Source organism: Herpailurus yagouaroundi, unplaced genomic scaffold (genome assembly GCF_014898765.1).
Source record: "Herpailurus yagouaroundi ecotype Mexico unplaced genomic scaffold, PumYag 187, whole genome shotgun sequence".
Taxonomy (NCBI): Eukaryota; Metazoa; Chordata; class Mammalia; order Carnivora; family Felidae; genus Herpailurus; species Herpailurus yagouaroundi.
The window spans coordinates 30487822-30515656 of record NW_024412418.1 but is presented as its reverse complement, the minus strand read 5'-3'; the positions used below and the strand labels follow the sequence as shown (position 1 = coordinate 30515656).

Here is a 27835-nt window from a genome sequence, read left to right as displayed (position 1 = left end):
GATCTTGGTGGCTCATGGCCACTCACACCCTGAATTTGGGGGAAAGGGCAAGTTCCAAGTAGCCGATTTTACATGTAGCTAGCGTTGCCAGTATCCCGAAGGATCCAGAAGTGAAGGAGGCGTGACTGGTTCTCCAGGCGCAGGGACAGCTGGTTTCTGGCAGAAAGAATGCTCTTGCTCAGCCGGGGCTTCCCTCGGTGTCCCTGCCCCTTCATCCTCGTCACTGGTTTCCCCATTCCCACCTACCCCGGCTTCTCCCCATCTGGGCCGGCTCAGCCAGGGTAACCCCGTGATGCTCCGGGCACCAGCGTGAGAACAATCTCGTGTACAGTCAGCGCCACACTTGCCTCCAGAACAACAGCTTGGCGTTGAAAGGCCATACGTGAGGAGCGGGTACAAATTCAGAGCAGAATCTCTGGGGCTTGGATTTATGGGCGTCTGTTCCTAACTTCCCTCCTTCCTCCTTGCCAGCCACCCTACCCTCCTCAATCCTCCTTCTTCCCTGGATTATAGGAAATCTTAGATATATTACACTGGTAACTCCAGAGAACAGATGCAATTAAAGACTCATGTGATTTTTTTTATCCCCCCCCCCCCCCCCACACACACACTCGTGAGAGTAGATTTGGGTCCTTTTCCATCGGTTAGGTCACGCTTTCTGCCACAGAGCTTCACATAGGTAGCCAGCCTAGTGGTATCATCCACGTGTCACCCATAAGGAAACTGAGGCACAGGAGTTGTGACTTGTCTAAGAATGAGCTGGGGGAGGGGGCTGAACTCAGAGTCCCTAGCTGGTGGCAACTTTTCGTCAGAGCTTGTCCTGTCTCGCTGAACATGAGTTCAGTCTAGAGGGGTTAATAAGCGTGTACCGTGTGCCTGGAGGTGGAGGGGACAGACTCACCCTGCAGGCGGAGGCAGGGAGTGAGGAGGCCTTTGCGGTGAGGCCCTCCAAGCCCGCGCTTCCTCCTGAGAAAGTGAGCCGCGCCACACTCCGACGTGCACTGAAAGTTGACGTAATGGAAAGCCATTTGGCGTCCCAGTAAAGAGGTAGCTCTGGAGTCACAAACGTCTGGATCCAGGTTCTGTTCCTCCTTTTACTGGCTGGCTGGTCGGTCTAGGGCAGCATTGCCTTTCTTACCTGTCTAAGCCTCGGTCTCTCCACCTGTGCGATAGAAAAACAGTAATACTTACCTTGTTCCAGTAGATCAAGTAGATGGGGTTTCATTTCTGTCGGAAGCTTACTTGGTGGAGCACTCGACTTCTCACTCCCTTGAGTTTAAATCCACAAGTGTTTACCGAGCACCTGCTGTGTGCCTGCCACCCTGCAAGCAAACAGAGGAGAAGGTGCAGCAGGCTTGGTTGGGAGGGAGGTGGGCCTTGTAGATGCAAGGACTAGGGGAGGCCTTTCTAGGGGAGGTAACATGCGAGATGAGAAGGAGGCAGGAGCCAGTGTCCAGAGAGAGGGAAAACAAATGTAGGGTCTTGAACACAAGAACCCTGTTGGCCTAGAAGGAACAGGAACCCACGCGGCCAGAGCCAGCGGGCGATGGAGAGGTGGGCACGAGGCCAGACTGGAGAGGGAGGCCGGATCAGAGGGTCTTGAGCAGCAGAGTAAGGAGTTGGGACTTTCAGTGCCTGAGAAGCCCCTGCTCTCAAGTATTAGGCAGTGGAGCCATAGGATATGTTCCTGTTTCGGAAGGATCGTCCTGCCTGCTGTGAGGGAAACAGATCGTTAGGGAGAAGCAGGCCTGGCGGCCTCTTTGCAGTAACCCAGGGGGTGCTGAGAGCCGCTGGAAGGGCACAGCGGCGGGAGAGGCGGAGGGCTGTGCGCACGGGGATACGTTTTGCAGGGAGACGTGGCAGGACCGGGTGATGGGTTGAAAGTCTTGCTGGTGGTGGGAGACGGTGATGAGGAGGAGGAAGAACAGTTGCTTGGAGACTTGATTTGAGCGGTAGGCGTGGTCTCAGTGGATTTGTGGGTTGGGAAGTGAACTCTTTCAGATATGTCCTGGGATGCTTTTAAGAGGTACAGCTGCTAATGGAGTTGACAGGCTTCTGCCGACTGCCGTGGCTTTCCTTCCCTTGGCATTTCACTTCGGGAGTGGAGTCCAGAGAATTCGGACTGCAGCCTGTCTTCCCACTGTCACCCCAGGGAGCATGCTGCTCTGGACTCTCCCTGTCCTGCTTCCAGCAATAGTCCCCACACCCGTCACTCTTCCTCCGCTGCCGGGTCTGGGAAGTAACCATCGGCTTCTACAGAGTTCCCGAGATAAAGTTGAGGGGGGTGGGAGGTGGGTGGGTCAGCCACCTCTGCTCCGGAGAGCGTTCTCCATTGGCGGGAAGGTTCGTTTCAGCCATTTCACCCATCTGCCCATCCAGAAGAGCAAGGGTAAAAAAAGGTGGTGCCCTTGAGATGAGTCACATTAGGGGCCCAAGAACTTTGCCTGGGGTCTTAGGACACAGGGACCCTTCGGGGACGGTATGCACTTGGCCACATTGTTGGCTTGAGCTGATGCAACGTGAGGTTTTTGTGCTCAGGATGTGTTTGTCTCGGCAGCTGGGATGACAGCAGCTCCGTCAGCAGCGGCATCAGCGACACCATAGACAACCTCAGCACCGATGACATCAACACCAGCTCCTCCATCAGTTCCTATGCCAACACACCTGCCTCCTCTCGCAAAAACCTCGATGTGCAGGTAAGGAACAGGCTCCCCCAAAGGCCCCTGCCAGCAGGGAGCCTCGCGCTTGTGGACCAAGGGGGCCATGTGGGGTGAGCAGAATCCCCAGGTCCGTGAGATGAGGCCTGATCCGCTCAGTGCCCGTGCACTCTTCTCCACCTGCAAGAGAAAAGGGGGAGTGGAAACAGGAATGGAGACGCCTCACCGTTGTCTCTGAAGGCCTTGATGAAACCATATTTCCTTCCTGAACTTTAGTTTCAGAATCGTCTTGTTGTTGTTGTTGTTGTTGTTGTTGTTGTTGTTTTAAAGAGGATGCTGGACTCAGTTGGTCATTCTGAACCTGGAGTGTGTCCCCTCCTGGGCCCCAGGAGCCACTGCCGTCCAGGGCACATGCTGGTCTCTGTAGAGTAATGAGGTGGGAGCAGACACTGACAGTCCTGGTCTGGAAGACCAGCCTGTCCTGCCCAGAGGTTGGCAACCGTCAATCTGTAGGTCACACCCTCCTGCTGGTGGGTTTTCTTTGCTTTATGGTATCATTCTCTTTTTAAAATCGCATCATTTCACCTGAAAAATGAGATTCTGGCTTCTCCTCAAAAATCGGAAGCTCTCGCTCTCTTGAACTTGTGTTCTCCGCATGGCAACAGTCAACAGGTGTCCAAGTGTCCCCACCCTTCAGACACATGTCCCTGTGTGCCACAGTTGCCACTGGCCAGCTGCGCCCTTCAGTGTACCTGCCAGATGCCCAGGTGGTTAGTTTTCAACCCCTCCTTGGAAACTCTGAGATTTAATTCCCCGGATACTGTACCACCTTATATTTGCTTCCAAAGTAGCTTCATGTGGGCACGTTCACTTCCTTCACAGCGCTCCTTGGTGGTCAGGGGGACTGGTTCTAGCAAGCCTGTTTTACTAGTGGAAAGCTGAGGGGCCCTCCTCATGACCAGCCTCCAAGTTGGGACTGACCAGCACAAGGACTGGTTGACTGTGGTGGCACTGGGACTGGGAACTTTCATGGTGGGTCCCTCCCACCAGTGGGGACCACTACCTCCAGTGAAACCACGTGAAGGTCTGATTGGGCCAGTCTCCCAGAAGGCTCTCGGGGAGGGCAAAAATGACCCTGCCCCCCTGCCTTCACTCCCTTCCACACTCGTCTCCTTTCTCAGCTCTTTCTCTGCAAGATAGGACCTGCTTTGGAAATTTCTGTGCTTTCAAAGGTATCTTTTTTTTTTTTTTTTTTTTTTTTTTGAGGACAGGGCTAAATAAAGAACATGTCAGAGTGTGGGAGCACTTCTGCCCCACAGAAATGTGGACACTGACTGCCTGAGGAAATATATCCGGTGTTAGCTCTGGGATTGCCTGTGACTTTTTGAATTTGCACTTTTGCCAGAATTTCTAATTATTGTTGAGTGAGAGGTGAATTGTGGCGGTTATTAAGGGGAAAAAAAAACGTGGGTAGGCACAGAGATGTTGGAGGTGCTGATGATATTCTAGATCTTGATCTCAGTGGTAGTTATAGAAGTATGTTAATTTTATAAAATGCGTTCAAGCCGTGTACTTAAGATTGTGCGTTTAGTATATGGATGTTATACTTCTATTTAAAAAGGTGATCTAAATCACCTGAGACTTAAATCACTGCCTAAGAAGCATCACTGATCAGTGATTAGACACAAGTTAGAAACACCCAGCCAGCCTGTGTCCCTGCCACCTACCCCTTGCCAACTGTCTCAGTATCTACCTGTTTTCCTTTCCTCGTGGACGCTTTTTTTTTTTTCTGAGACTCTTTCTAATTTCAGGGTAACAATAACAACCAAGCTTTTAGACTCTCCTTAGATACTGAGGTGGGGAACCAAGAGAGGAGAGAGAGGGAGAGACAGATAGAGAGGGAAAGGGGGGAGGGAGGGAGAGATGAGTAAATCAGTAGGTTTCTCTTTTGTTTACTTTTGAGGTAGGATGAGTCTTGCTTTTAAGATGACGTTGAACCAACAAAACCCTGTGTTGGAAGAATCTCCTTGTCCTTTGTTTCCCTCCCGCAAAGCCAAGATAGGCATCTGTTTCCCACGTTGATACAGAGTAAGCCTCTGGGATCTGCAAATGATTTCCTATTTGATATACTCAGGTCTGGTTAATGCCAGGACCTCCTCCTCTTTGACCATCTTTGGCTTTGATCTAGAAAATGTCACCTCAAAAAAGGTTCAAATATTACACAAACATGTCTTTTGATCAGGCTTAGAAAGTTAATTTCAAGGGACGCAAGGGGTTATATTCGTCGTTTTCTTTTCTTTGCTATAAAACTACCTGAGTTTAGGGGCGCCTGGGTGGCGCAGTCGGTTAAGCGTCCGACTTCGGCCAGGTCACGATCTCGCAGTCCGTGAGTTCGAGCCCCGCGTCGGGCTCTGGGCTGATGGCTCAGAGCCTGGAGCCTGTTTCCGATTCTGTGTCTCCCTCTCTCTGCCCCTCCCCCGTTCATGCTCTGTCTCTCTCTGTCCCAAAAATAAATAAACGTTGAAAAAAAAAATTTAAAAAAAAAAGAAAAAAAAGAAAAAAAAAAACTACCTGAGTTTAAAATATTTAAAGAAAAATTAAGCAGGTAGGTCTTGGAATAAAATAAAGGCAGACTTGCACCCATGGTTACTAGGATTCCTGCAGAGGTGGTTTCTCTGGCATCTCTTTGTTCCTGTCCAGGGAGCATCTCCAAATATTTGAATCAGCGTAAATTGCAGCCTCCCCCACTCCTCCCCTCTTACCACTCTGAGGAAAGCTAAGGGCCATTACTCCTCTCTGAGCAGCATCAGGCAACGGGAAGATGCACACTGCCATCATTCCCCAGGGCTCGTTCAGGTTTCTGTCGCAGACTGGTTTCCCCCGATCGAACGGGGAGCACACAGTGTCCCAGGCAAGGCATGGAGAGGCGGGAAGCAGCAGCGGGTCAGTGCGTCCAGCGGGAAAGCAGGCTGAGGACAGGTGGCCCGGCCAGGTTTTCGAATTTGGAAAGCCTCTGAGGAACAGCTAAAAGGAAATACATCCAAGGAACGGGAAGGTTGTTCGGAAGCCTAAGGAGCAGCCTTGTTAGCGGAGCGGATAACAGAGGAGCCGTCCCTGGGAGGTGAAAGTCCCCTTTGTCTCTGAGTGACTGTTGTCCTCGAGGATGTTAAGGGGCACTGAGGGTGCCCTCAGCGGGACGCCTATGCCCAGGTGTCCAGCACTGGGCCTGCGGTCACTGCTGTGCGGCTGGGCAGAGGATCTCCCTGCTTGAGGTTTGACAGCCTCTTGGTAGACGTTCCCCATTTGCACTGGTGAGTCTGGTTGAGCAGCCAAACCAATTGCGGTGTCAGGGAGGAGGAGAAGACTCTGAAGTCAGGGTTGAGCTCCTGCGTCTGTGGCATCCTTGGATTAGCTGATCAGACTCTTCAAGCCTCTGCCTCCTGGTCCATAGCATCACGGTAATTAGACTTGTCTTGAAGGATGAGTGTGGTGGTGGCATGGAAATACTTATCTCAACATGCTCTCTCGGTGTCTAATTCTTGGTAGGTACTCAAGTTTCTTCTTCCTTTTTCTTTTCTTTCCTTTCTTCCTTCCTCTGGGTTACCTGTCCCTCTGCCTCCCTCCTCCATTCATGTCAGTAACCAGAATTTGACTGTGTTCTTAATACATTTTGCAATTCATCTTCTGTTGTGCCGCGTTTTATTTTTAGGACGGTGTGTTGGTGGCAGATGGCTTTAACAAACACACACGCATCTCTCTCCCACGTAATCGTCTATCCATTCACGCCCTTGGTCATTCAGTGTTTCCTCTCGGTCTGTGGAAGGTTTCATTCCAGGTGCCAAGGTCCAAAGAGGCCTATGGCACACCGCCTTACATTTTCACTTCCTGTGAAGTTTTTAATAAAATATGCAAGGCAGGGCAGATAATTCCATGTGAGTTTAGTTTTTGCTGCTCCAGGAAATAAAGTTCTGAATTCCGTGGCAGGGATTCCTGTCCTGTGTGGCCTCAAATGAGCCTGGAGCTCTCTGGATGTTCTCTGGATGTTAGACTGGATTCAGGGATAGGGTTTGGCGAGGAGGAGGGGCGCCCCTTCTGCTCACCTGCTAGGTGCTGCTGTTTGTGACTTTAGGCAGGTTACTTTCCTTCTTCACCCCTGTACTTTCCTGGTCTGTGAAATGTGATAATAGTACAAGGTCAGAGGATTAGATGAACTAATAACGTATGCAGAGGGACACGGTGCCTACCTGGCAAGAGAAATGGCCAGGGATAATGCTGACGTTGCTGATGTTTTCTGGAATTATGATAGTTGAAGCTCTCAGTTTCTTGATCTGCAGGGGATGTAGGCATGAAGAGGGCAGGGTCCTGGCTTCTAGAGGCTTGTGGCCCCAAAGCCAGGAAGACGAGTACCGTGTTCACCCTAATGTAACACAGAAACGGGAGACATGCTAAAGAAGGACAACCAAGTGCTAGGGATTTTCAGAGGTGGGAGAGTTGCTGACAAAAGAGCCACTGTCTGAGTTCCTCCACACTTAGCTCATCAGGTCTCTAAGACTCCCGTCTGTCGTATCTCCATTTTATACACAGGTCAGAGCCCCAGAGGAGGTAAGCCATGCTCTCAGGGTCACACACAACAAAGGACTGGCAGCACCCAGTATGTGAACTCACGCCATGCCCGTGTTCTCCCCCCCACATCGGGCCACGTGGCCCCCACCTCGCTTCTCAGGCCCACCTGGCTTCCACCCTCTCACTTTCCCCCTGTGATCCCGGAGCGACCTGGGCCCTCAGGGGTGAGCCCTCCAGAATTTCGGGCCTCGTCCCCACCTATGTATGGTTGTTTCCCCGCCTTCCCTCTGGGATGTTGAAGGAGTGAGTGGACTTCCAGATAGGGGCAGTAGGGAAATCTTCTCAAAATTAGGCGCCATTTGAAATGAGAACAACTGGTGAGGGCATTGAGAGCCAAGAGAAGGGAGCGGCTCTTTGTACATCCCCCTGCAGCTGGCTTGCCGCCCTTTGCTTCTCAGCTCTGGGAACAGAGACACTGGGCCTTCTTCGTTGTATCCCTAGTGGTTCCCCCGTACGAGCCAAGAGAGTTTCCCAGGACAGATGCCCGCTATGCAGAGTAGAGCTGGGAAGGCTACCCGCCCTGGACCGAGTTGGGGCTGTGATGGTTGGACGATTGTTCTTTCTAGAGGGGGATTCACACCACAGTCCTGGGTCAAGACCACACACGCACTCTCTGCCTCTGGTTACATCAGCGTTCTGGGGGGGTCGCACCCAAGGCTAGGCTGGAGCTGCCCCACGGCTGGAGTTGGGGAACAGCCAACCAGCCAGTATGGAAGGAGAATCTACTGGGTATAGGTATTGTGTTAGGTGTTGCTAGGCATGCGGAAATGTCTCATGTCCTCGGACCTCTTTTCCGGGAAGGCCGTGTGGCATAGTGGTTAAGAGATGGGCTCTGCGTTTCAGATTCCCTAGAATCCTCGTGTCTCCGCTTTTTCACTGTGTGGTCTTGGGCAGTTTTCTTTTCTACTCTGTGCCTCAGTTTTCTTATGTAAAATTGAGAACATGAACTGTAACTTTCTCAGAGATTTTTTTTTTTTTAGCCCAGTGCCCAGCGCATAGTAAGTACTTAATAAATGTTAGTTGTTACAGCTACTGCTTTTGGCATTGCTACAATTTGATTAGGGAAAATAAGGTACGAGAACATGAAAACAATAATACAGTAACCCAGACTGTGGTATGTGCTACATTCTCGGTACTTCCTAGAGTGCATTAGAATGGGTCCGGGGGCGTCTGGGTGGCTCAGTTGGCTGGGTGTCCGACTTCGGCTCAGGTCATGATCTCGCGGTCCGTGGGTTCGAGCCCCGCGTCGGGCTCTGTGCTGACAGCTCGGGGCCTGGAGCCTCCTTCGGATTCTGTGTCTCCCTTTCTCTCTGCTCCTACCCTACTCATGCCTGTCTCTCTCTGTCTCTAAGAGATAAATAAATGTTTAAAAAAAAAAAAAAAAAGAATGGGTCAGAATGTACTTGAACGTAAACTCCAGGAAATCAAGGACTTGGACTTGTTCTTATTCATTGTAGTATTCCTAGTCCCTGTAAGTTTGCCTGGCATCTAGTAGCACCCGGTAAATATTTGTGGATTGAATCCTTCCAGAGCCAGTCTCTTTCCTGCCTCAGGGCCTTTGCATGTACTCTTTCCTCTGCCTGGCATCCTCCTCCCTAAACTCTTCTCAGTAAGTTTCTTGTCGCTCTTGAGGGCACTTCCAAAAGGCCTTATTACCTGACTGCCATCCCCCACCCTCATCATCGTCGTCTAAATTACGTCAACGTACTTCACTCTCATACTCCGTGTCCTTTTTCGTGTAAGATTCTTCATAATTCACGACAACTCATTTATTTGTATTTATCCAACCTTTACCTCTTTCACTGGGCTGCAAATGCCAGAAGAGCTAGAGATTAGTTTTGCCCACAGATCCTCAGACCGTCCATGGTGCCCGGCAAACAGCAGACAGCTGAGGATGTCCTGGTTGAATTAACAAACTGAAGTGTTGACAGGAAGGAACTCGGGCTGTGGTAGTTGGGACTAGGACCGGGAGTGGGTGGCTTTGGTCTCCGCTCGTCGTAAAACTGAGGGGTGCTGTCCTTACCTTCCTTGACCAGAGAGCGGTCAGGATCACAGATCATTCTGTTGAAGCGTGCAGTAGCTTGAAAAGCTTGTGTTCCTTGCTTCCCTGGTGGAGCTCCTGCTCCGTGTTCGGATGTGGGAACACCCTGTCTTGTGTCCCTCGCCACAGGTGAATGGGGGAGCTTCCCACAGTCAGGGAGTGAGCGTCCTGTCCCCCTCCTATTTCTGGTGCCTAGTACCCAGAAGGAACTCAGTATGTGTTTGAGGATGGCGAAACAAGCGAAGCCACACACAGGGTGGCTGTGATGGATGAGAGGAATTTATAAGGGGTGCGGGGTTGGGGGGGGGGGCCACGGTGCTGACAGGCGATTTAACTGGGGCTGCTTGTCAGTAGTTAGCTTTGTCTCATTCGGCAGTGTGTCTGCAGAGGAAGGCACAGGTACTACTCTGGGAGGAAAGGCATTAGGCCAGATTCTTACCAGGCAATCATTCTCATTTCCTACCCTGCTGGCATTGCCCACCGTTGGTATTTGAGTATAGCACACACAGGACGTGTAACTCAGGGTGGCCACCTTAAAGTGTTGCTAACTCCCATCCCCATTCTCTGCACTGTTTCTCCCCGCTGGCATCCCCCCCCCAACTGGCCCCAGCCCCCTAGGGAGGCCCCCAAAGCATTCTGGTTAGCTTTGCGCTTTTTCACCGCAGTGAATCATTAACATCACACTTCTGTCCCCTCCTGGGTTCCGTGGCCAGCAGGTCAGGGCTCTTCCAAAGAAAGCTGGCTAATTATATCCCTTGTCTGAACAAAATCCCACAAGAGGAGCAAAGCGGTGGCATATAAATGGAGCCGGGTGGGAGCGGGTACCTCTGACTAGCACGGGCAGGGGGGTGGGGGGGAGTGGCTTTTGAGGATTTGTTTCCTCCCAGCCCCTCTCTCTCCCTGATCCGTGTGGAACTTGCAGCCACCCTCGCTTGCTCGGGCTGTGTGTTAGACTGTGGTGCTGTGCTGTATTCAAAGACTGCTGCCAGTGGAGTGATAGGAAGACGGCAGAACAAAGGGAAACAGGCCAGGAGGCTGGATGCTGGATGAAGATTGGTCTCCGGAGTTAGAAGCCAGGTGGCAGAGAGTTGGCTGAATTCTCCCCACGTCTCCATCTGCTCATGGTTCTCCTCCGTGGGGCTCTGTCCCCCTTAATCCCCTGGCCCCTCCTACTCTCCCTCCGTACTCCCTTCTTGGACATAGTTATATCCTCTACTTTCCTTGAACCAAAACAGGCTTTCTAGCGAGATAACCAGACTGCAGAGGCCCAAACATTTTCAAGTATTTACCTCTCATCGTATTGGCATTTTTACTCGGGGCTGAGGGGCTCCTGGCCTGGCATTTGGGAAGGACTGATTCAGAGTCTCATCCACAGACCGACGCTGAGAAGCACTCACAGGTGGAGAGGGGTTCCCTGTGGTCGGGCGATGATGTCAAGAAGTCAGACGGAGGGTCAGACAGCGGCATAAAGATGGAGCCAGGGTCTAAGTGGAGGCGGAATCCCTCGGACGTGTCTGACGAGTCTGACAAAAGCACGTCGGGCAAGAAGAATTCTGTCATCTCCCAGACGGGCTCGTGGCGACGAGGCATGACGGCTCAGGTGGGCATCACCATGCCCAGGACGAAGGCGGCTGCCCCGGCAGGCACGCTCAAGACCCCAGGCACTGGTGAGTAAGAGGTTGTGCCGTCTCACCTCTGCACTTGTCGGTCTGAAAACCAAAACCGCAGTTTCTCTAGCGAGAACTTGACCTTGTTTGTAAGTCCCCATAAATGCTCAGGTATTTCTTCTTAGAGTTTAGACCCTGCTATTAACCAGCTTTCAGAAAGGTTCACATCTCTACCTTTTTCTAAGCGGAAATACGTAAGTGTGCAAGCCTCAAGCTCCAAAGGTGGTCCTGCTGCTGAGACGTGTTGATTTGGTTTCACCATGTGCTAGGGAAGAGTCAACATGCCCCAGTGCAGGCTTTTCAAGGGCACGTGTTGACGAGCTGTCTCCATGTCGAGTTAATGTTGTCCGTGATTTAGGGATGTGTGTAAACAAAGCTGGTGTTTTTGCAGGAAGGCAGAGGGTGCTGTTAGGGACAGCATCTTAATGGACAGAGAAGGAGAGGTCAGGAAAGGGCAGGATCTCTTTCCCAGACGTATCAGTGATTGGCTGGCTTTGCTTTGTTCTGGGTAAATTTAGACCGCTTTTGCGAAGGAACGAAACCATTGACATCTCCGAGAAGGCTCACGGTGACAGTGGTAGGCTCGATTATCTTTACAAAAAGCTCTTTCCTTTGCCTCCCAAGGCTACTGCTTTCCCCAAGGAAAAAGTGAACCAGTTCTTTGGAGGAGGGGAGGGTTTTTAACAAAAGGAGTCGTACCAGCTGGCTTCTCGGTTTGCAGGCTAACCTTGCTGCTCTCTCTCTTAGGAAAGACAGACGATGCAAAGGTGTCTGAGAAAGGAAGGCTGTCTCCCAAAGCCTCCCAGGTGAAGCGGTCCCCATCCGACGCAGGCCGCAGCAGTGGTGATGAGTCCAAGAAGTCCCTCTCGGGCAGCTCCAGGACGCCCACTGCCAATGCCAACAGCTTTGGGTTCAAGAAGCAGAGCGGCTCGGCCGCTGGTCTGGCCATGATCACAGCCAGTGGTGCTACCGTCACCAGCCGGTCGGCCACGCTGGGCAAGATCCCAAAGTCGTCTGCGCTCGTCGGTCGGTCTACCGGCCGGAAGACGAGCATGGACGGGGCTCAGAATCAGGACGATGGGTATCTGGCTCTCAGCTCCCGGACGAACTTGCAGTACCGGAGTTTGCCCAGGCCCAGTAAGTCCGCCAGCCGGAACGGGGCTGGGAACAGGTCTAGCACCAGCAGCATAGATTCCAACATCAGCAGCAAGTCCGCAGGCCTGCCTGTGCCCAAGCTGAGGGAGCCTTCCAAAACGGCCCTGGGCAGTTCTCTGCCGGGTCTGGTCAACCAGACGGATAAGGAGAAAGGCATCTCGTCCGACAACGAGAGTGTGGCTTCCTGTAACTCTGTGAAAGTGAACCCAGCATCCCAGCCTATGTCCAGTGCGGCTCAGGCTGCTCTCCAGCCAGGGGCCAAGTACCCCGATGTGGCCTCTCCCACGCTCCGCAGGTAAGGGGGTAGACGGCACTGAGCGGAACTGGAGTACGTGGAATGGCCTCCTGAATGAATAATTTTTTTGTGCCTTGGTGAAAAGAGCTTCTGTTTTTCTCCACTTCTGTTTGGTCGGATCCTGCCAGCGGTTTTGCAGTCAGCTGGTTGTTTGTATTTTCCCATATTGGGATGAAAAACCTGAGTCAGCATCCTGGGTTTGAATCCTGGGTCCACCTTAAGTAGCCACCATGTATCCTTTCTTAACCATTTGCTTCAGTTTGCTCACCTGTAAAATGGAACACCTACCCGAGAGTGCTTGCGAACATTAACCTGTGTAGCCGTATCTGGCCCATGGGAAGTACGCAGTCAAAGCTGGCTACTGTCCGAGATGAGATCTTAATATACCCCTAGACCCGAGTGGGTACAGAGGGGAAGGCAGAGGGCTTTTTTTACCCCCTTGTCTTACTAGTTCTCTGGGTGAGATTCTTCATCATTATGCCAGACTGTGATCTCAGCCAGATCCTTCTCTCAAATAGCCCGGTATATCCCCCACCTACTTTTTTTCATACTGCATGCTTAATTCCAAATTTGTCTCTGAAATTTGAGCTTCCTTTGAAAAAAAGAAAGAAAGAAAAAAAAAAACTTTTAAAGCAGAAGTGTTTCTGAAAAAGAGAAATTAATTTCTTATTACCTCAAAAAGACATTCTCCCTAATTTCCACACCGAATGGAAGTTCTCGTGTGAAAATACTATTATTTTTTAAACAGGTCCTTTTAAATTTAGACAAGTTCTATTTGTTTATATTGCCTCGTTATAATGGCTACTGGACCATCCTCAAACTGCAGCCGCATAGGGCAGAACTCATCTTCCCTGGAAATGTCTTATCACAGGAAAGAGTAGAAGTCCCAAGAATAAAAAATTAAGTCGCGAAAAATAAAAACTATGCGCACATGTATGTATTTGGGGGCGAATAGGAATGTTTGAAAAGACTTCAGAAGAAGCCTGCCATGTGAAAGGTATAATGAAGCAGTTCACTGGTCTTTGTCTGGACTTGATTATTAGAATTTCAGTAATGATTAATTTTTCAGGGGAAGGTCCTCTTGAGCTGCTCTTTGTTGTTTTAGCAGATTGCCTTGTAAATGAAAGTTTTCTCTGTTTCTTGCCTCAAGTATTATATGTAATATTCACTCTCTGGTATTATAGATTTCCTTTAGTAACTACAAAGGTATTTTACTAGACCCTTAGGCTACTGTAATAGAATACTGGAAAATGCATGCAGATTCTTAGGCTCTAGATCAACTAACTTTCAGCCAATGCCTGTTAATTACATTTTTCCTAAATCATTAAGAAGTGTTCTCAATTCTCTCTTTGTGCATCAGTATGGAGAGGAGAAATCTTAGATGAAGCGATAAGCTCTCTTCAAATGATTTGGGCTTCCTCTCTGTAGTGGAGAATTAGGGGCCATGAGTAAAAGGGAAAAAGGTAGATCAGATTTCAGTTTTCTAGTGGTTGGGAAGTGCTTGACAATGGAGGGTGTTACCCTTTGAAGTCGTGAGGTTCCTGTTACTGGAAGCATGTAAGCATTCTAAAGCCAAGATTCCTTGAGCAAGAGGCTATTTCATTCTCTGATTGTCATCAGGCAAAAGTGTTTTCTAATCTGTCACCAGATACCCAAGTGAGCATTGATTATGTGTGTGGATGTTTGTTTTTACAATAACTGGGATTTCTAAGGACTCTTCTGGAGAGAACAGAGATCGGGATCATACCATTGAGTAGCTGGCTGAAAGGCAACCTGCCCGTCATAACACATAGTAGTTTCATCCCTTTGCAGAGATGCACATTCCGCAAGGATTTCGGTGGACGGAATTATTTGTGTTACTAGAGCACATACCCGCCCTTTGACTTAAAGACAGTTCTTCCGCTCTTACTGGAGAGCCCTGCTGCCAAAGGGAGAGACATACGTGCCGTTTCCTGTTTTGGGGCAGCACATTTTTGGTCACGGGCAGGGGGATGACTTGGAATGACATTTCTGTCACAAAGACCCAATGTGTCTGGTCTAACATCTTGTGACCCCAGCAAGATCTCTCTCTAGATCCCTGGGTAGGACTAGCCACCCAGCTTTCAGACCGGGTGTTCACGTGAGCGTAAATCTCTGAAGGCCCCATCCAGACCTAGACTCGTGTTCTTGACTGTTCATGTTGTCCTTAGACGCCAAAGCACCCGAGTCCCTTGGAACAGAGCTGTCATAAACTGAGCACCTGCTGTGTCCCTGGGGTCTCGGATACAAAGATGATTTTGGTAGCTCTTTTCCCTCTAGATGTTTCCTGGGCCAGGCAGTTTCCCAGCTACTCCATTTATGGAAATAGAGGGAAGTAAGATCCGGGGCCACCATGGCTAGGCCTATTAGAAATTATTCTGCATTGCCCTTGGGGTCTCGGCTGCAGCTTAGCACTTGAAGCTGGAGCCTTGTGATGGCCAGTATCCAGGCCCGCTGCGTGGCGGCCTTTCCCAACGGAGCACCGTTTCAGTGGCGATGACCGTGCCCCTCCCCCAGGATTCCCACCGCTCCCGTACCTGTGCCCCACCCTCCTTTAACTGCTCGGCGCCCCTTGGTGCTGGGTGTCCGACCCGCACAACCCTTTGTCTCTTCACAGACTCTTTGGTGGGAAGCCGACCAAGCAAGTGCCCATTGCCACAGCTGAAACCATGAAAAACTCGGTGGTGATCTCCAATCCTCACGCCCCCTCCACCCAGCAAGGTAACTTAGAGTCCCCCTCAGGCAGCGGCGCCCTGAGCAGCGGGAGCAGCAGCCCTCTCTACAGTAAGAATGTGGATAGCAACCAGTCTCCTCTAGCCTCCAGCCCCAGCTCAGGCCACTCGGGCCCCTCCAACAGCCTCACCTGGGGCACCAATGCCAGCAGCTCCTCCGCGGTCAGCAAGGACGGCCCGGGCTTCCAGTCCGTCAGCAGCCTCCACACCAGCTGCGAGTCCATTGACGTCTCCCTGGGCAGCGGAGGGGGCCTGAGTCACAATTCCTCCACGGGCCTCATCGCCCCCTCTAAAGACGACTCCCTGACCCCCTTCGTCAGAACCAACAGTGTAAAGACCACACTGTCGGAAAGGTGAGTGCCGTGCACCTGTGTCTCTCAGAAGGACACCCTTCCAGCAGTCCACGGGTTATGTTAGGAGTCCCGAGCGTCCATTCCCCTTTGCCTGGAAGGCTGCGCTCTTTCTAACCGCTGCCGTCTTTCCATGGGGAAGCCCGTTTGGGATGGAAATAAGCTCGGCTCTGCTTCCCGTCATCTTTTCCCGCGTGATTATCCTCCGTGCTTGGAGGTGCTGGAAGTCTCTTGGGGGCAGGTTTCACGCTTCCGTTTGAAACGGCATTCCGCCTTTGAGGTCCTTCCTTTTTATTCTGTTCGCTCATCAGCTGCTTGTTTGCACCCCCACCTCCCCCCGTGATCATGCAGGCAGAGTAGGTGGCCGGCTGGCCGTGGCGTGGGTGGCAGGAAACTCGAGGCGGCTGGGTGGATTCGGTGGTCATCACGGCAGACACCCTCCTACCGAAGGGTTGCCAGCCTGAGTGGCAAGGCATCAAGAGGCTAAAAACATCCTCAGCGCTCTGGGTTCTGCTGCCGTGTGGTGTGTGTTAGTCTCTCCACATAGGCAAGAACGCCGGGAACAGCACTGGGAATGAGAAGAATGTTCTAATCGTTGTGTGTGACCACACCTCCCCTTTCTTCCCGTCTAACGTTCCTTCTCTTATTTTCCACCTGCCTGGACTTCTAGCCCTCTCTCTTCCCCTGCCGCTAGCCCTAAGTTCTGCAGAAGTACTCTGCCCAGGAAACAGGACAGGTAATGACATTGTAGGCCGGGGACCGCACCGAGCCTCCGGGTCCCTCTGCCCGTCTGTGTCGAGCCAGACGTCTTGTGTGAGGCTGTTGGCCTGAGGCTTCCGCTTGTGTTCGTGGCTCTGGTGCACTCTGTGACCCCAGACATGCCAGTGAGGGTCTGTTCCGCTGTCTGCTAAAGCCCCGGAGGCAGTGGGGTCTGGCTGGCCCCTCTCCCTACCCAGCTTGGGACCTTGGGACCGGACGGCAGAAGCTCTCACCTGCATCTCAGCCTTCCCGTGGCATGTTCCTGCTTCCCGGCTTCCCGCCCTCTCTCCCTCATCTCTCCCCTCTCCCTCCCAGCCCAGAACCGATCTACCACCCACCGTGCGAGCCGCTCCACCCTCACCTTTGTCTCCCCCACCCCTACTCCCCACACGGCTGGCCCTTTTCCCTGGAAAAGTCCTTTGCTGCCCTTTGGCTGTTGCATCTTGCAGGCTGTTGTGTTCTGTGTGCCCGTTTCCCATAATAACAACGAAAAAGAATCCGTGGAGTGTTGAGGCTTTACAAACTAAGCGGCTTGTGTGCCCCCAGCTGCCCTGTGGGTGGGCCTCAGAGATGGATACGGACCTTCAATTTGTGGGGGAGCCACAGCTTGGCCAAGCGTAATAACCAGATGTTGTTTTATGCTAGGGAAAAAAAAAAAAAAATAACGAAAACCCTCTTTACCCCGTCAACGGCAAAAACTTTGCTTTTCGTTGGACTCACAGACCAAGCTTTTACACCCTTGTTCTTTGGAAATGCAAATGCCTTGACTTTATCAGCCAGCAAGTTGTAACCTGCCCCAGCTCGGCCAGGGGGGGGCTCAGCTCCCAGATACGCCAAGCTAAGAGGGACCTGGAATTCACTGTTACAGATGAATTCCAAATATGCAGACCGCTGGCCTCTTGAAAGCCTCCAGCAAGTCCCTTCTCTCGCTTGGAATCATTGTCAGTGGCATTTAAGGCTGGGCCAGGGTTAGGGGTGCAGGGAAGCTGGCATCTCTCTCCCCGAGAAGCAGTGGTGGTAGGACAAAGGTGGGCGACTGGGCAGCAGGAGGTGTGGGCTCTGCTTCGACGTGGGGTGGCTCCTGAGTTGTGCTGTGAGCCTGTGGAAAAGGAGGAGGAGTCAGAGTTGAGTGGATGCCTCGGGCCTCCTGGTGACTTGGGGGAAGGTACGGACTAGGGTCAGCCAGCCCCAGGATTAGGCTTCTCTTGTTTCCTGCGGATGTGTTGCATGTGCAGCTGGATAAGGGAAAACTCCCTGGTGACGTGAGTCTCTTGCTCCGTATCTTCGGCCCCTCCTCACCTCGCCTGCTTTTCCCTGCGCTTCTCTGAAGTTCTCGTTTTTGTTTTAACTCTCCTACAGTGACCCGCACCTTGATAGGAACACTTTGCCTAAGAAAGGACTCAGGTATCTGTGTTTCCTCCTTGCATCCATGCCATCCGGTGTGGCTTTGGGGCTTGGCTGTGTGACTCTCATGGCTGGCGGGGGTTCGGGCTGGGCTGGGGTCCCTGCTTTGGCCACCACAGTGGGGCCTTCTGAACGATGGCTCCCCTGGCGCCTCTCATTCCCCTCTCTCCATTTGTTGCCTTTTTTTTTTTTTTTTTTTTTTTTTTTTTTGCTTGAGCAGAGGCTGTGCTTTTTCAGGCTTCCTGTGGTAAAAAACCATCTCACGAAGGACATCCCCGGGCAAGCCCAGAGAGCAGTTACTGCTACTTCTGGGGCCAGTGGGCTTAATCGATGAGCTCTTCACCATGATCATTCTGTTCACGGCTGTCTTCCAAAAGAAAGGACATGACTTACAGCATGTTGGTTTGTTAGCCAGGACAAGGGCAGAGGAGATAACGACTTCCCTCGAATTTGAAAAGACTTAACTTTTCGGCCCACAGAAGACTGCCAAAGACACAGGCTTTGCGCTTCCTAAATGTTCTGATCAAAAGGTGTGTCAGTTTTCAGTGCCCAACAAGAAAACATGGCTGTGATTGGCTTTGGTGTAAAGAAAGAAAAGACTGCCAGGAAGGAATGTCCTTCCATTCTTTCTAAGTCATGGCTCACTTTTGGGTGGGTGTCCTGGTTAAACAAGATGCTGTAAGTTCCCCATCGCTCACACCATCTCCTTCACTGTGCCGACCAGCGGGACCCCAGTTCTAACGCCTGTCCCGTGGTCTTATGGTCGCAAGCTGTCACTTCTCCTGCTCCTTAAACATCTTGTTCTTTGTAGCATTTGCTGCACCCTGCACTAAGCATTAAGTGCTTTCGCAAAAAAAATGGAACTTGGAATGAAATGTTTCATTGCTGTCATGTATGTCTGTAGTTAATAACCTGCCGCTCTTAAGGCCGAGAGCTTTTTGGACAGTAATGCGAGGTAGGTATCAATGCTGCCTTTCAGTAGGAGCTCAAGAAAAGCCAATTCTGAGAATCTTAAGAATAAAAGTATTGAAAATTTCCCAAAGGACGTCCTGTGGGAGCAAGTTCAGCACCGTGGCCATAGAGAGGGGGGAGTTGGCAAGGCCTTTTGTGCTTAGCAGTTTTCTTCATGCCTGTGAGGGCTGCTTGTGAGTGCTTCCATGATGGCCACTCTTCATAGGAGTCTGACACTGATGCCCCACTGTTGCCCTAAGAGGAAGCAAGCCCCTCTAAATATGAATATTTTGAAATGATATATGTGTATATATGTTTCTGCAGCAGATCTAATCTATCAAAGTGATGCAGCTCTGGGTTTTTTTTAATTATTTTAGAAATTTTCAGAATAGGGCTACGTGCTAGGCTATCTTCATGCAGTCGATGTGACCCAGAAAGTTGAATGTCTGTCAACCATGGCCAAAACATTAAGGGAGAAACTTTTTTTTTTGTCCCCTCCCACTCTGCCTCCCCCTCCTAGCTCCCTCCCTCCCCACACATTCATGTCCGATGCCAAAACACCAACTCTTTTTCTTGAGTCAAGTGAAACCCCTCTGTTGACCTAATCAGTAGTGACCCCATGGTAATCTGTATATAAGTCCAAAGGCACACTGGTCACTGTGCATTTCAGAAATTTGAGATGCTGCCCGCGGGCATAATGCGAACAGCATGGATTTTGGAATCAGACATACGATGGATTGGAATCTCAGCACGTGATTCGAGGCAGGCCCTCCCCTTCAAGGAATATAAAATGGGAATGACAGCATCTGCCTTGCCGGCTGGGTTGGAGGCATTGGCAAGATAATGTCTGTGAAGGCCCCCAGCACGTCAGAGGCTTTCAGTAGGCCATGACCAGATACGTTTCCTAATAAAGGAGGAGGTGGGCCCGTGACTTCCGTGGAACCCAGTGATTTGGGGTTCCTTTTATGGAGACTTCTCTGATAATCGATTGGAGCAAGGACTGTAAGCATCGGTGTCCTCATGCCTTCCATTACGTGTCTGGTTTCTGATACACGGGGATTCATGGCTACTTGCTTGCGCTCTAGAATGCAGGTGCCATGAGCTATCTAATTAAAACGTCCTCGAAGCTCTGACAGCAGCTCATTTTGTTGCTTCAGTCCTGTCAAGGTGGGGGCTTTGAAATGACACTATCATGAATCAACATGCTGCAGATACGCCCAGTGACGGCTCCTTTGAGCATTTACCGGTCTTGCTTTCTTGATGTGTTCCCTCCAAACTGAAAGGAATTACAGTTTTCCCCAAAGGCAGCCAAGTAGCAAAAAAGGTTTGGAGAAACTTCATAAGTTTCAGGATGTGGAGTGATGTGGGTTTTTGTTTTTTTTTTAACATCATCTTTGGATCTGTATTTCTTTTTTGTATGTTTATAATCAGCTCCACAGTGTTCATTTTCATAAGCGCTGTTCATAGTTAATCCCAGCCTAATTTCGGTCTGTCCAGGTATACTCCCACCTCCCAGCTTCGCACACAAGAAGACGCAAAAGAATGGTTACGGTCCCACTCTGCAGGAGGCCTACAGGACACCGCTGCCAGTTCCCCTTTTTCCTCTGGCTCCAGTGTAACTTCTCCCTCCGGAACAAGATTCAACTTTTCCCAGCTTGGTGAGTAGCCTCTGATCATTAGCTGCGTTGATCAGTTCCATGGGGCAGAGGTTACTCTTCTGTTGTGAAAGAGGCATGTGGTCACATCTTTCTCCGTGTCTGATCAGCCCTCAGCAATGTGGTTTGATTATAGGAGATTGGTGGCAAAAGAAAGAGGAAAAAATAAAAGATTTTGGTACTCTAGTCAGTAATTCATTTACGTGCTTGATGTAAGTAGGGTAGTAGCAAAGAGCAAATCGTTCCGTTTTTGAGAAGAATGTATTCCATTTCTAAGACCTCTGAAGATGTAAGTTTCTATCTGAAGAAATAGTAGCATACCCCATGTTTGGTCATCTGTATTGCTCTGTTAAGCTGGAAAATAAAGATCAGGTTTTGAGTGAACAACTATTCTTGGAAATGCCTACCGCTGACATAATGCTTTGACTGGCACAGTGGGGAGAGGAAAAGAATTTGTAACACAGTCCCTGATGACATGTTAATGGATTCTTTTTTAGAGGAACAAACACACCCACACAGACTCATAAATAGGGTAAAAGAGAACAACCCAAAGCTTCATATGAAACCATGTAATAAAAACTGAATATGATCAGGTAGCAAGTATTAGAAAAAGAGAAGATCAGTCCTGGCTAGAATCACTGGGAAGGGGGGCACCTGGGCGGCTCAGTTGGTTAAGCATCCCACTCTTGCTTCCGGTTCAGGTTATGATCTCGTGGTTCACGGGATCAAGGCCTGTGTCAGGCTCTGCGATGACAGCACGGAGTCTGCTTCGGATTTTCTCTCTCCCCCTCTCTCTCTGCCCCGCCCCCACCCAAAATAAATCAGTAAACATTCCTTAAAAAATGATTGGAAGGATGGGAGCTCACTCTTCAAAGACTGATGGGGGGGAATCATCTTGCTCAATCTCATCTCACTCTTCAGAGGGCAGCCTTTTCTGAATATTGGAATAATAAACACGGAATCTTTTTTTTGTAATATTTATTTATTTTGGGGAGAACAAACGTGGGGGAGGGGCAGAAAGAGAGGGGGACAGAGGATCCGAAGCAGGCTCTGCGTTGACAGGCTGACAGCAGCGAGTCCTGTGTGGAGCTTGAACTCCCGAAATGCGAGATCGTGACCTGAGCCAAAGTCAGATGCTCACCTGACTGAGCCACCCAGGTGCCCCAAAACACAGAATCTTTAAAGGACAGGTGTGGCTTGTAATCAAGTGAGGCTTGACTTTTCATTTTTAGTTAACTGTGAATGGATACTTTGGAAATACTGTACTTTACTGAAATGGAAAAGGGCTTTAATTTTAAAAGCTCGTTTGAGCCAAGGTGGATGTACCCCTTCGCACTGAAGCTCTTTTAGGCACCCTTACCAAGTGGGCCCCATTGGAGGCAGTGAGACCTGTGTTCATATTGTTCCTTCCCGGAGTAACTCTTTGAGGCAAGAGTTTCTTTCTTGTCGTGCACAAATGCTTCCCGCCTGATCAAAAGCCTGGTTGGACTATTTTGGGCTTTGGCTTTAGAGGGAGTTGTTCCAGACGAGCCCAGGGAGTAATTAGCTCATGCCTGGAAGGTGACACCAGCTTGTCCGAACGTGCCAAATTGGAAAGCTGAAGCCCAGAGCCTTGCTTTGGAACTGACCCACCTTTCCTCCCTTATTTTTAGCTCTCAGTTTGTTATTCAAATGCTGGTGTGACTACCTTCTAGAAAACAGATAAGGGAGGGAAGTTGGCATGGACAGATGTGGCTGATACCAATCAGTCCCCTCACCGTCCCCATCCAGGATTTGCACAGAGACGTGAACTTCCAACCTTTCGGTTCCTTTCCTTTTATTCCAGCAAGTCCCACCACTGTTACCCAGATGAGCTTGTCCAACCCAACCATGCTGAGGACCCACAGCCTCTCCAATGCCGATGGGCAGTATGACCCGTACACTGACAGCCGATTCCGGAATAGCTCCATGTCCCTGGATGAGAAGAGCAGAACCATGAGCCGCTCGGGGTCATTCCGAGATGGGTTTGAAGAAGGTAAGCAAGGAGGTTTACCATCTGAGGTTATGCAGTGTGGTTAATTGGCCCTCCACACCAAGTTCATGACCTGAGAGCCCACCTCTAAGGGTTTGCAGCCAGCTATCTCACTCACTCTGGGGGTTGGGGCTGGGGAGCTCTGAATCGCCGGGTCTGGCTCTTCATTGACCTCGCAGACTTCAGGGAAGAGGCTTCTGAAGAAACATGAGTGAACTTGGAGCTGACCAAGTTCCACTCTGGGCTTCTCCCTCTTGGACTCGGGCCACAGCTTCTTGGCATGTGCCTCCATCTTGAGGTTCCGCTGCTGGCTCACCATGTTGGCAGAGTGAGTTTCTGGAGAGCTAGTGCATTTCCCTGTGCTGACGCACCCTTGGGCTCTGGGGGCCTGTGGGCAGCTCCAGAAGTTTCTATCTCTCAGTTTATTAAGTTTATTCAGTTAAACCCTTTCCCTTCAGGTATGCCCTTTTTCTTCTTTGCTCACAAATTGTGAATACGTTGGGTCGGATCTTTATGTTTTGTTCATTTTAATCAGAATTTTGGGAGAACATAGCTGTGGGCTTCTTTGCCAGCTGTCCTCCTAACTCGGTTCATCTCTCTGTCCCTTTGTTCTTTCACTTAAGGTGGGAGCTAGGGAAGCAAGCAGTCAAAATGCTGTGGAGGGGCATCAGCCTCACCCCTGAAAAGCTTCCTGAAGGTGGGAATGACAGGACATTACAATCAGTCCTCATTTGACTAGTGGTTAAAAAGATAGAGGAAGACTTCGAAGGTCTGAATCTAGCACTCCAACTTGGGTATATGATCTTAGACGGGTTGCTTCGTGTCTCTGTACTTCCTTTTTTGGTTTTTTGTTTTTTGTTTTTGAGAGTGGTAATAGAAACCAGCTCATGAAATTATGAGAATTCAATAACATATACAAATGTTAACCCAGTAACGTTATTATACATCCTAGGCTGTAGACTCAGTGTCAGCCGAGATGTCTTGGCAGCTAGGCAACTAGGAGTCCCTAGCTAGGGGATGGGGACTCCCAGAGCAATTGAAGCCCAGGCTAAGGCCATAGCTCTGGTTGTGCCTTTGTGTGTGTGTGTGTGTGTGTGTGTGTGTCAGTGGCAGAAGAGAATGTGGAGGAGGGGAGGGTGTTATGGGTGCTTTCCTCTACTCCCAGCCCCTGTAAGAGTGGGAAAGTATATGCCCAGCATCCTTCTGGGAGGAGAGAACAAACAAACTTGTCTTAAGAAATCCCTGAACAAATCAAGAGGGAAAGAAACCGAATAAAAGCTTCTGCTTTTGCCCAGTGTATACTTGTTTACAAAAATTTTAAGAGTTTAGTTACAGGGCAGTAGCCCCCTGGTTCATCTTCCTAGAGACTTCAGTCCCTTCCTTCACCCTGATTTATGTGTCACTTGTGTCCAGTGACATCCAGTGAGTGACAGGGAGCAAGTCTGTAAATCCATATTTGGGAGCCTGCTGGGACAGAGGATTAAGGAAGGGTGGAGCCTAAGTTCCCAAAGAGTGTTTTGCTGTATTGAAGAGTTAGAAATGAGCTCTCTAACCACTCAGGGCAGTAGTAATAGTGGATATGTTGACCCTAAGGTGAAGGAGTAGGCAGTTTGTCTGGAACTTTTTTCTAGTCAATGTGCTGGCCCAAGCATGGCCACAGAGCATCCCCCAGCCCTCCCGGTGACGATTCCCATAGGGAGTGGGTCCTGTGCTCTATTCATCTTCCCTGTCGTGTGTGTACCTGAGTACACCGTGTTCAGAACTGAAACTTGTCCAGACAAGCAGACTTCGCCTCATAAAGATCCAGAACCATTACAGTATCATCATCAGAGAGCTTTTATTTATTCCATCTGGAATCAAGCTGTCAGGCAGCACAACCGTTGAATATCTGGGATGTCAAAGTGACATTGATAAAAAATGCTTGCCCACAAGCAGTGTCTAGACTTTTGTAAACCCTAATGATTCATGGTGATGTGGAACTGAAGGGCAGAGGTAAAACTCAAATTTGAGAGGTAGAAGGTAGGGACTGCTGTCGATATACTATGAACATGTAACAATTTCATCTTTTGGGAAATTTTGCATCAAATTGATTTTCTTTCTTCCAGGGATATTACATTACAAAAACAAAATAGAGCTTGTGCAATTAGGTGTTTTCAATTCCGCTGGGTAAAGAGTCCCGCCCCCCCTTTTGAATTTTTAAATCCCCGTGTTGTGGAAACGGTTGGGGGAAATTTTTACATCTCATGTTTGGGCCAAATAGAACCTCCTTACAAGAGTCCATTAGGTATATCATCTGCCAGAAAGCAGGATAGAAATTTAAAAAGAATTAGCACAAGTACTTGTGTGAGGTTTTTGTGGGATTTAATTAGCACTTTCCATTTTGAAGGAAGTTGGAATCATAAATATGTAGATTAGGTGCAGGCATGGCCCAGATGCAACCTTTCAAAGTTATTTCAGGTAAATTAATTTCCATCAGATGCATTATGCACTCAGAGTCAACTTTAATAGCGCACATTTAGGGAGATGCTTAAGGCATTTTTAAAATGTATGTCTTTGGATGAAAAAAAATCCAGGGACTTTACCAATCATCCCTAATTGCTAGTGCAATCTAAATCGGTTCTTATGGAATCCATAGGAACAGAACAGCTTGTTAATAAATCCTTTTTTTTTTTTTTTTTTTTTTTTCAATTTACTTGTGTTTCTAGCCCCTGAGTCATATTTGTGATTTAAATCCTGTCATGTCTGTTGTTAGCCATGAATGAGACCTTGGGTAAGGGACTTGGCCCCGTTCAGCCTGTTTCCTGTTCGCTAAAAGGTAGAAAATAATTGTACCTCCTTCAGAGGATTGAAGGGAAGATTAGGTGAGATAAATCCCGGAAAGCATTTAATGCAAAATGACTTCGAAAGAGGTTTATAGCAAGTATTCAGTCAGTGGTGGCTATTGTTAAAATTGTCATGTTTGGTTTTATCCTCCTCCCCAAGGGCCATTTCATTGCTGTTTTATTTATGGCAAAATCCAGGCAGAAGAAGTAGCCTGGGGGCTAAGGTCCTAAGCTCTCGATTCTCAGCCTTCTGTTTCTCTATTCAGTCCTACCTTGACATTTGGCTCTGCCTTGGTCACAACTGGGCTTTTTTTTTTTTTTTTTTTTTTTAACCTGATCCTTCATCAGTGTGTTCTCTGTTTTCACTTATGCTCACCTTCCAGAGGGTGGTCCATTTGCCATCTGAACGGTGTCTCCTTGTCATCTGATCGTACCAGCAGTGGAGCAAGAAGTAGGATACAATGCCTAGATAGATGCACATTCTCTGCTCCTGACTAGCTGTGTGTGCTTGGCCACGTCACTTAGCTTCTCTGGGTCTTAAATGACTCTTTTGTCTCTTAGTGGTAGCCACTCCTGCGCTGTCTGGGAATATTACCTACAAATTCTGTGTGGTGATGGGGATCACTTCAAACAATAGTGTAAATGAGAAAGCGCTTTGATTAATATGAAGCTGAATATATATATATATATATATATATATATATATATATATGTATGTATGTATGTATACATGAGATGCCAGTTGTAGCAGCAGGGGCATTTGATTGCTTTATTGGCTAGAATATGCCCTGTTGTTTCACTGTGTCTATACACACACACACACACACACACACACACACACACATACACACCTGTGCTTAAAGAGGGGGTGAAACCATGTTTTCCTCAAATATGCATTTTTCGCTTGTTTGGTTGCAGCTTGTGTCTGTGCACGTTGGATGAGGGGCTGGGGAAACCATTCTAAAACATACCAGAAGGCTCGAACAAAAAAAGCCTTTCAGAAACCAGTAAATCCAGTAGAACCAGTAAATCAAGGGCAAAAGTATCTCCAGACTTCTGATCAGCAATCTCGTTCCTGAATGCTGTGTGACCTTAGGCAGACCATTTAACCTCTCTGGATTTCCGATTACTCAGGGGCAGAGATGGCCCACACAAGCCTCTGCTGGGCCTCGTAGCTTCAGAGCTTTAGAGCTATGGGTATCGGGTGGGAAATGCACGGCGCGCTTTTGCTGTTCTGGCTTTGTAGGTCTTGTGTGCGTTTTGCTGTCCAAAAGTATCCAAGCCACATAACCCAGGCTCTGATTTGGTTCAGTTCACTTGAAACAAGGCCAACTGTAATGGTTCAGGCAAGCCACATTCAGTGTGGGGTTGACTCTGGAAATCCAGAAATCTTCTTTTGGGTTGCTATTCTTTTGGCCTTGCTATTACTATTTACCAAGTGAGAGGAGTTAATTGCAGAGAAAAATAATTACCTCCACTGAAGCCTGCCAGATATGCTGTTCTCCGCCTGCGGCCCTAAGCTTGCACCACGATATTGCTGAAGGCAGGGTCAGTAAGTCTGTGTGTACAAGCTAGAGAGAAGAAAAAAAGTTTCCCCAACTTGGCCTCCAGTATAATCTGCCCCTACTACCCGTGCCATGGGACTAAAGTTACTTACCCCTTTAGAACATGAGGCCACTAGGTTGGAGCATGAGAGGTGTCTGCTAACATCTGAACGTATTAACACTGAAAGCCGTTATTGGCCATGAACACCATAAACTGATTTCTTATGGGCCATGGGCCAGAGAAGTCGTGGGTGGAGAAGATCTGTAACCCTAAGCATTGCTAAGGAAGGTGGATGGGAGTGATGGTATAAGGATAGCCTCAGAAAAGCAGGCTCCTTCGAAGAGAGAAGAGGGCTGGACAGGCAAGCAAGGAACCGTGTGGGTTCAGAGGAGGGAGGAGGTGCATCCAGTGGCGGCGGGCAGGGAAACGAGGAAAAGGTCCATGGAGAGACCTTGTCTGAGCTGATCCTGGCGATGTGGGTAGGCAGAAATGAGAAGCGTCCTAAACAAAGGGAACTGCGTGGGCAGAGACTCTGAGGCAGATGAGTGCAATGAAGGGCATGCTCGAGAGAGGAGTGCGGGATTCAGAATGTGATAGGAGCGCATCAAGGAAGAGCTGGAGGTCGGGAGGTTTATGGGAACACAGTGTGGAGACACCTGGGTGGCGGGCTGAACGGTTGGTCGGATATCTTGTGGGCAGGTAGCTTCTGCCGACTGCTGATCTAAGTTGAGCTCGCTTTGTGGGTGGTAAGTGCAAGCCGTTTAGTGCACGTGGAAAGTTACTCCCCAGCCTCCCACTCTCAGACCACAGGGGACAGCGAGTGTGGGGGTAGAACATTCCACTCGTGGTCAGGAAAGCTGTGCCCAATTAAAGGTCTCTGATGTCTCCACGGGCATATTTACATCTTTCACAAAGTTGTCGAGAGATTCCTAAGAAAATGTCATTAAAGAATCTAGTTCCCAGAAAGAGAAGTCAGCTGGGATACTTAGTCCAAGAAAAGACCATGTTTTAAAGTTGTATGAAAACAATTAAAATGTCTCCCCTGGCTGGGGACAGGAAGGGGCGCGAAGAGGGTGTGAAGATGGTTCTAAGTCAAAGGTACCAGTCAGGAACGAAAAAGGGGACACCACTTGCTTGTCATTTTGTACAC

At 49.4% G+C, this 27835-nt stretch overlaps 1 protein-coding gene across 17 annotated transcripts in view; it reads left to right on the top strand.

Annotated features, from left to right (window-relative positions):
* The window catches only part of NAV2 (neuron navigator 2), a 742917-nt gene that overhangs the window by 666066 nt on the left and 49016 nt on the right, over positions 1–27835 (top strand). For 13 of the 17 annotated variants that reach the window (XM_040495644.1, XM_040495643.1, XM_040495631.1 and 10 more), the window contains 8 exons: positions 2558–2696; positions 10697–10988; positions 11736–12438; positions 15074–15541; positions 16209–16274; positions 17657–17701; positions 20150–20310; positions 22133–22321. In XM_040495644.1, the coding sequence (XP_040351578.1) occupies positions 2558–2696; positions 10697–10988; positions 11736–12438; positions 15074–15541; positions 16209–16274; positions 17657–17701; positions 20150–20310; positions 22133–22321 (2063 nt within the window). The remainder of the gene's footprint in view (positions 1–2557; positions 2697–10696; positions 10989–11735; positions 12439–15073; positions 15542–16208; positions 16275–17656; positions 17702–20149; positions 20311–22132; positions 22322–27835) is intronic. The other 4 variants (XM_040495633.1, XM_040495640.1, XM_040495632.1 and 1 more) reach the window with 3 other exon arrangements.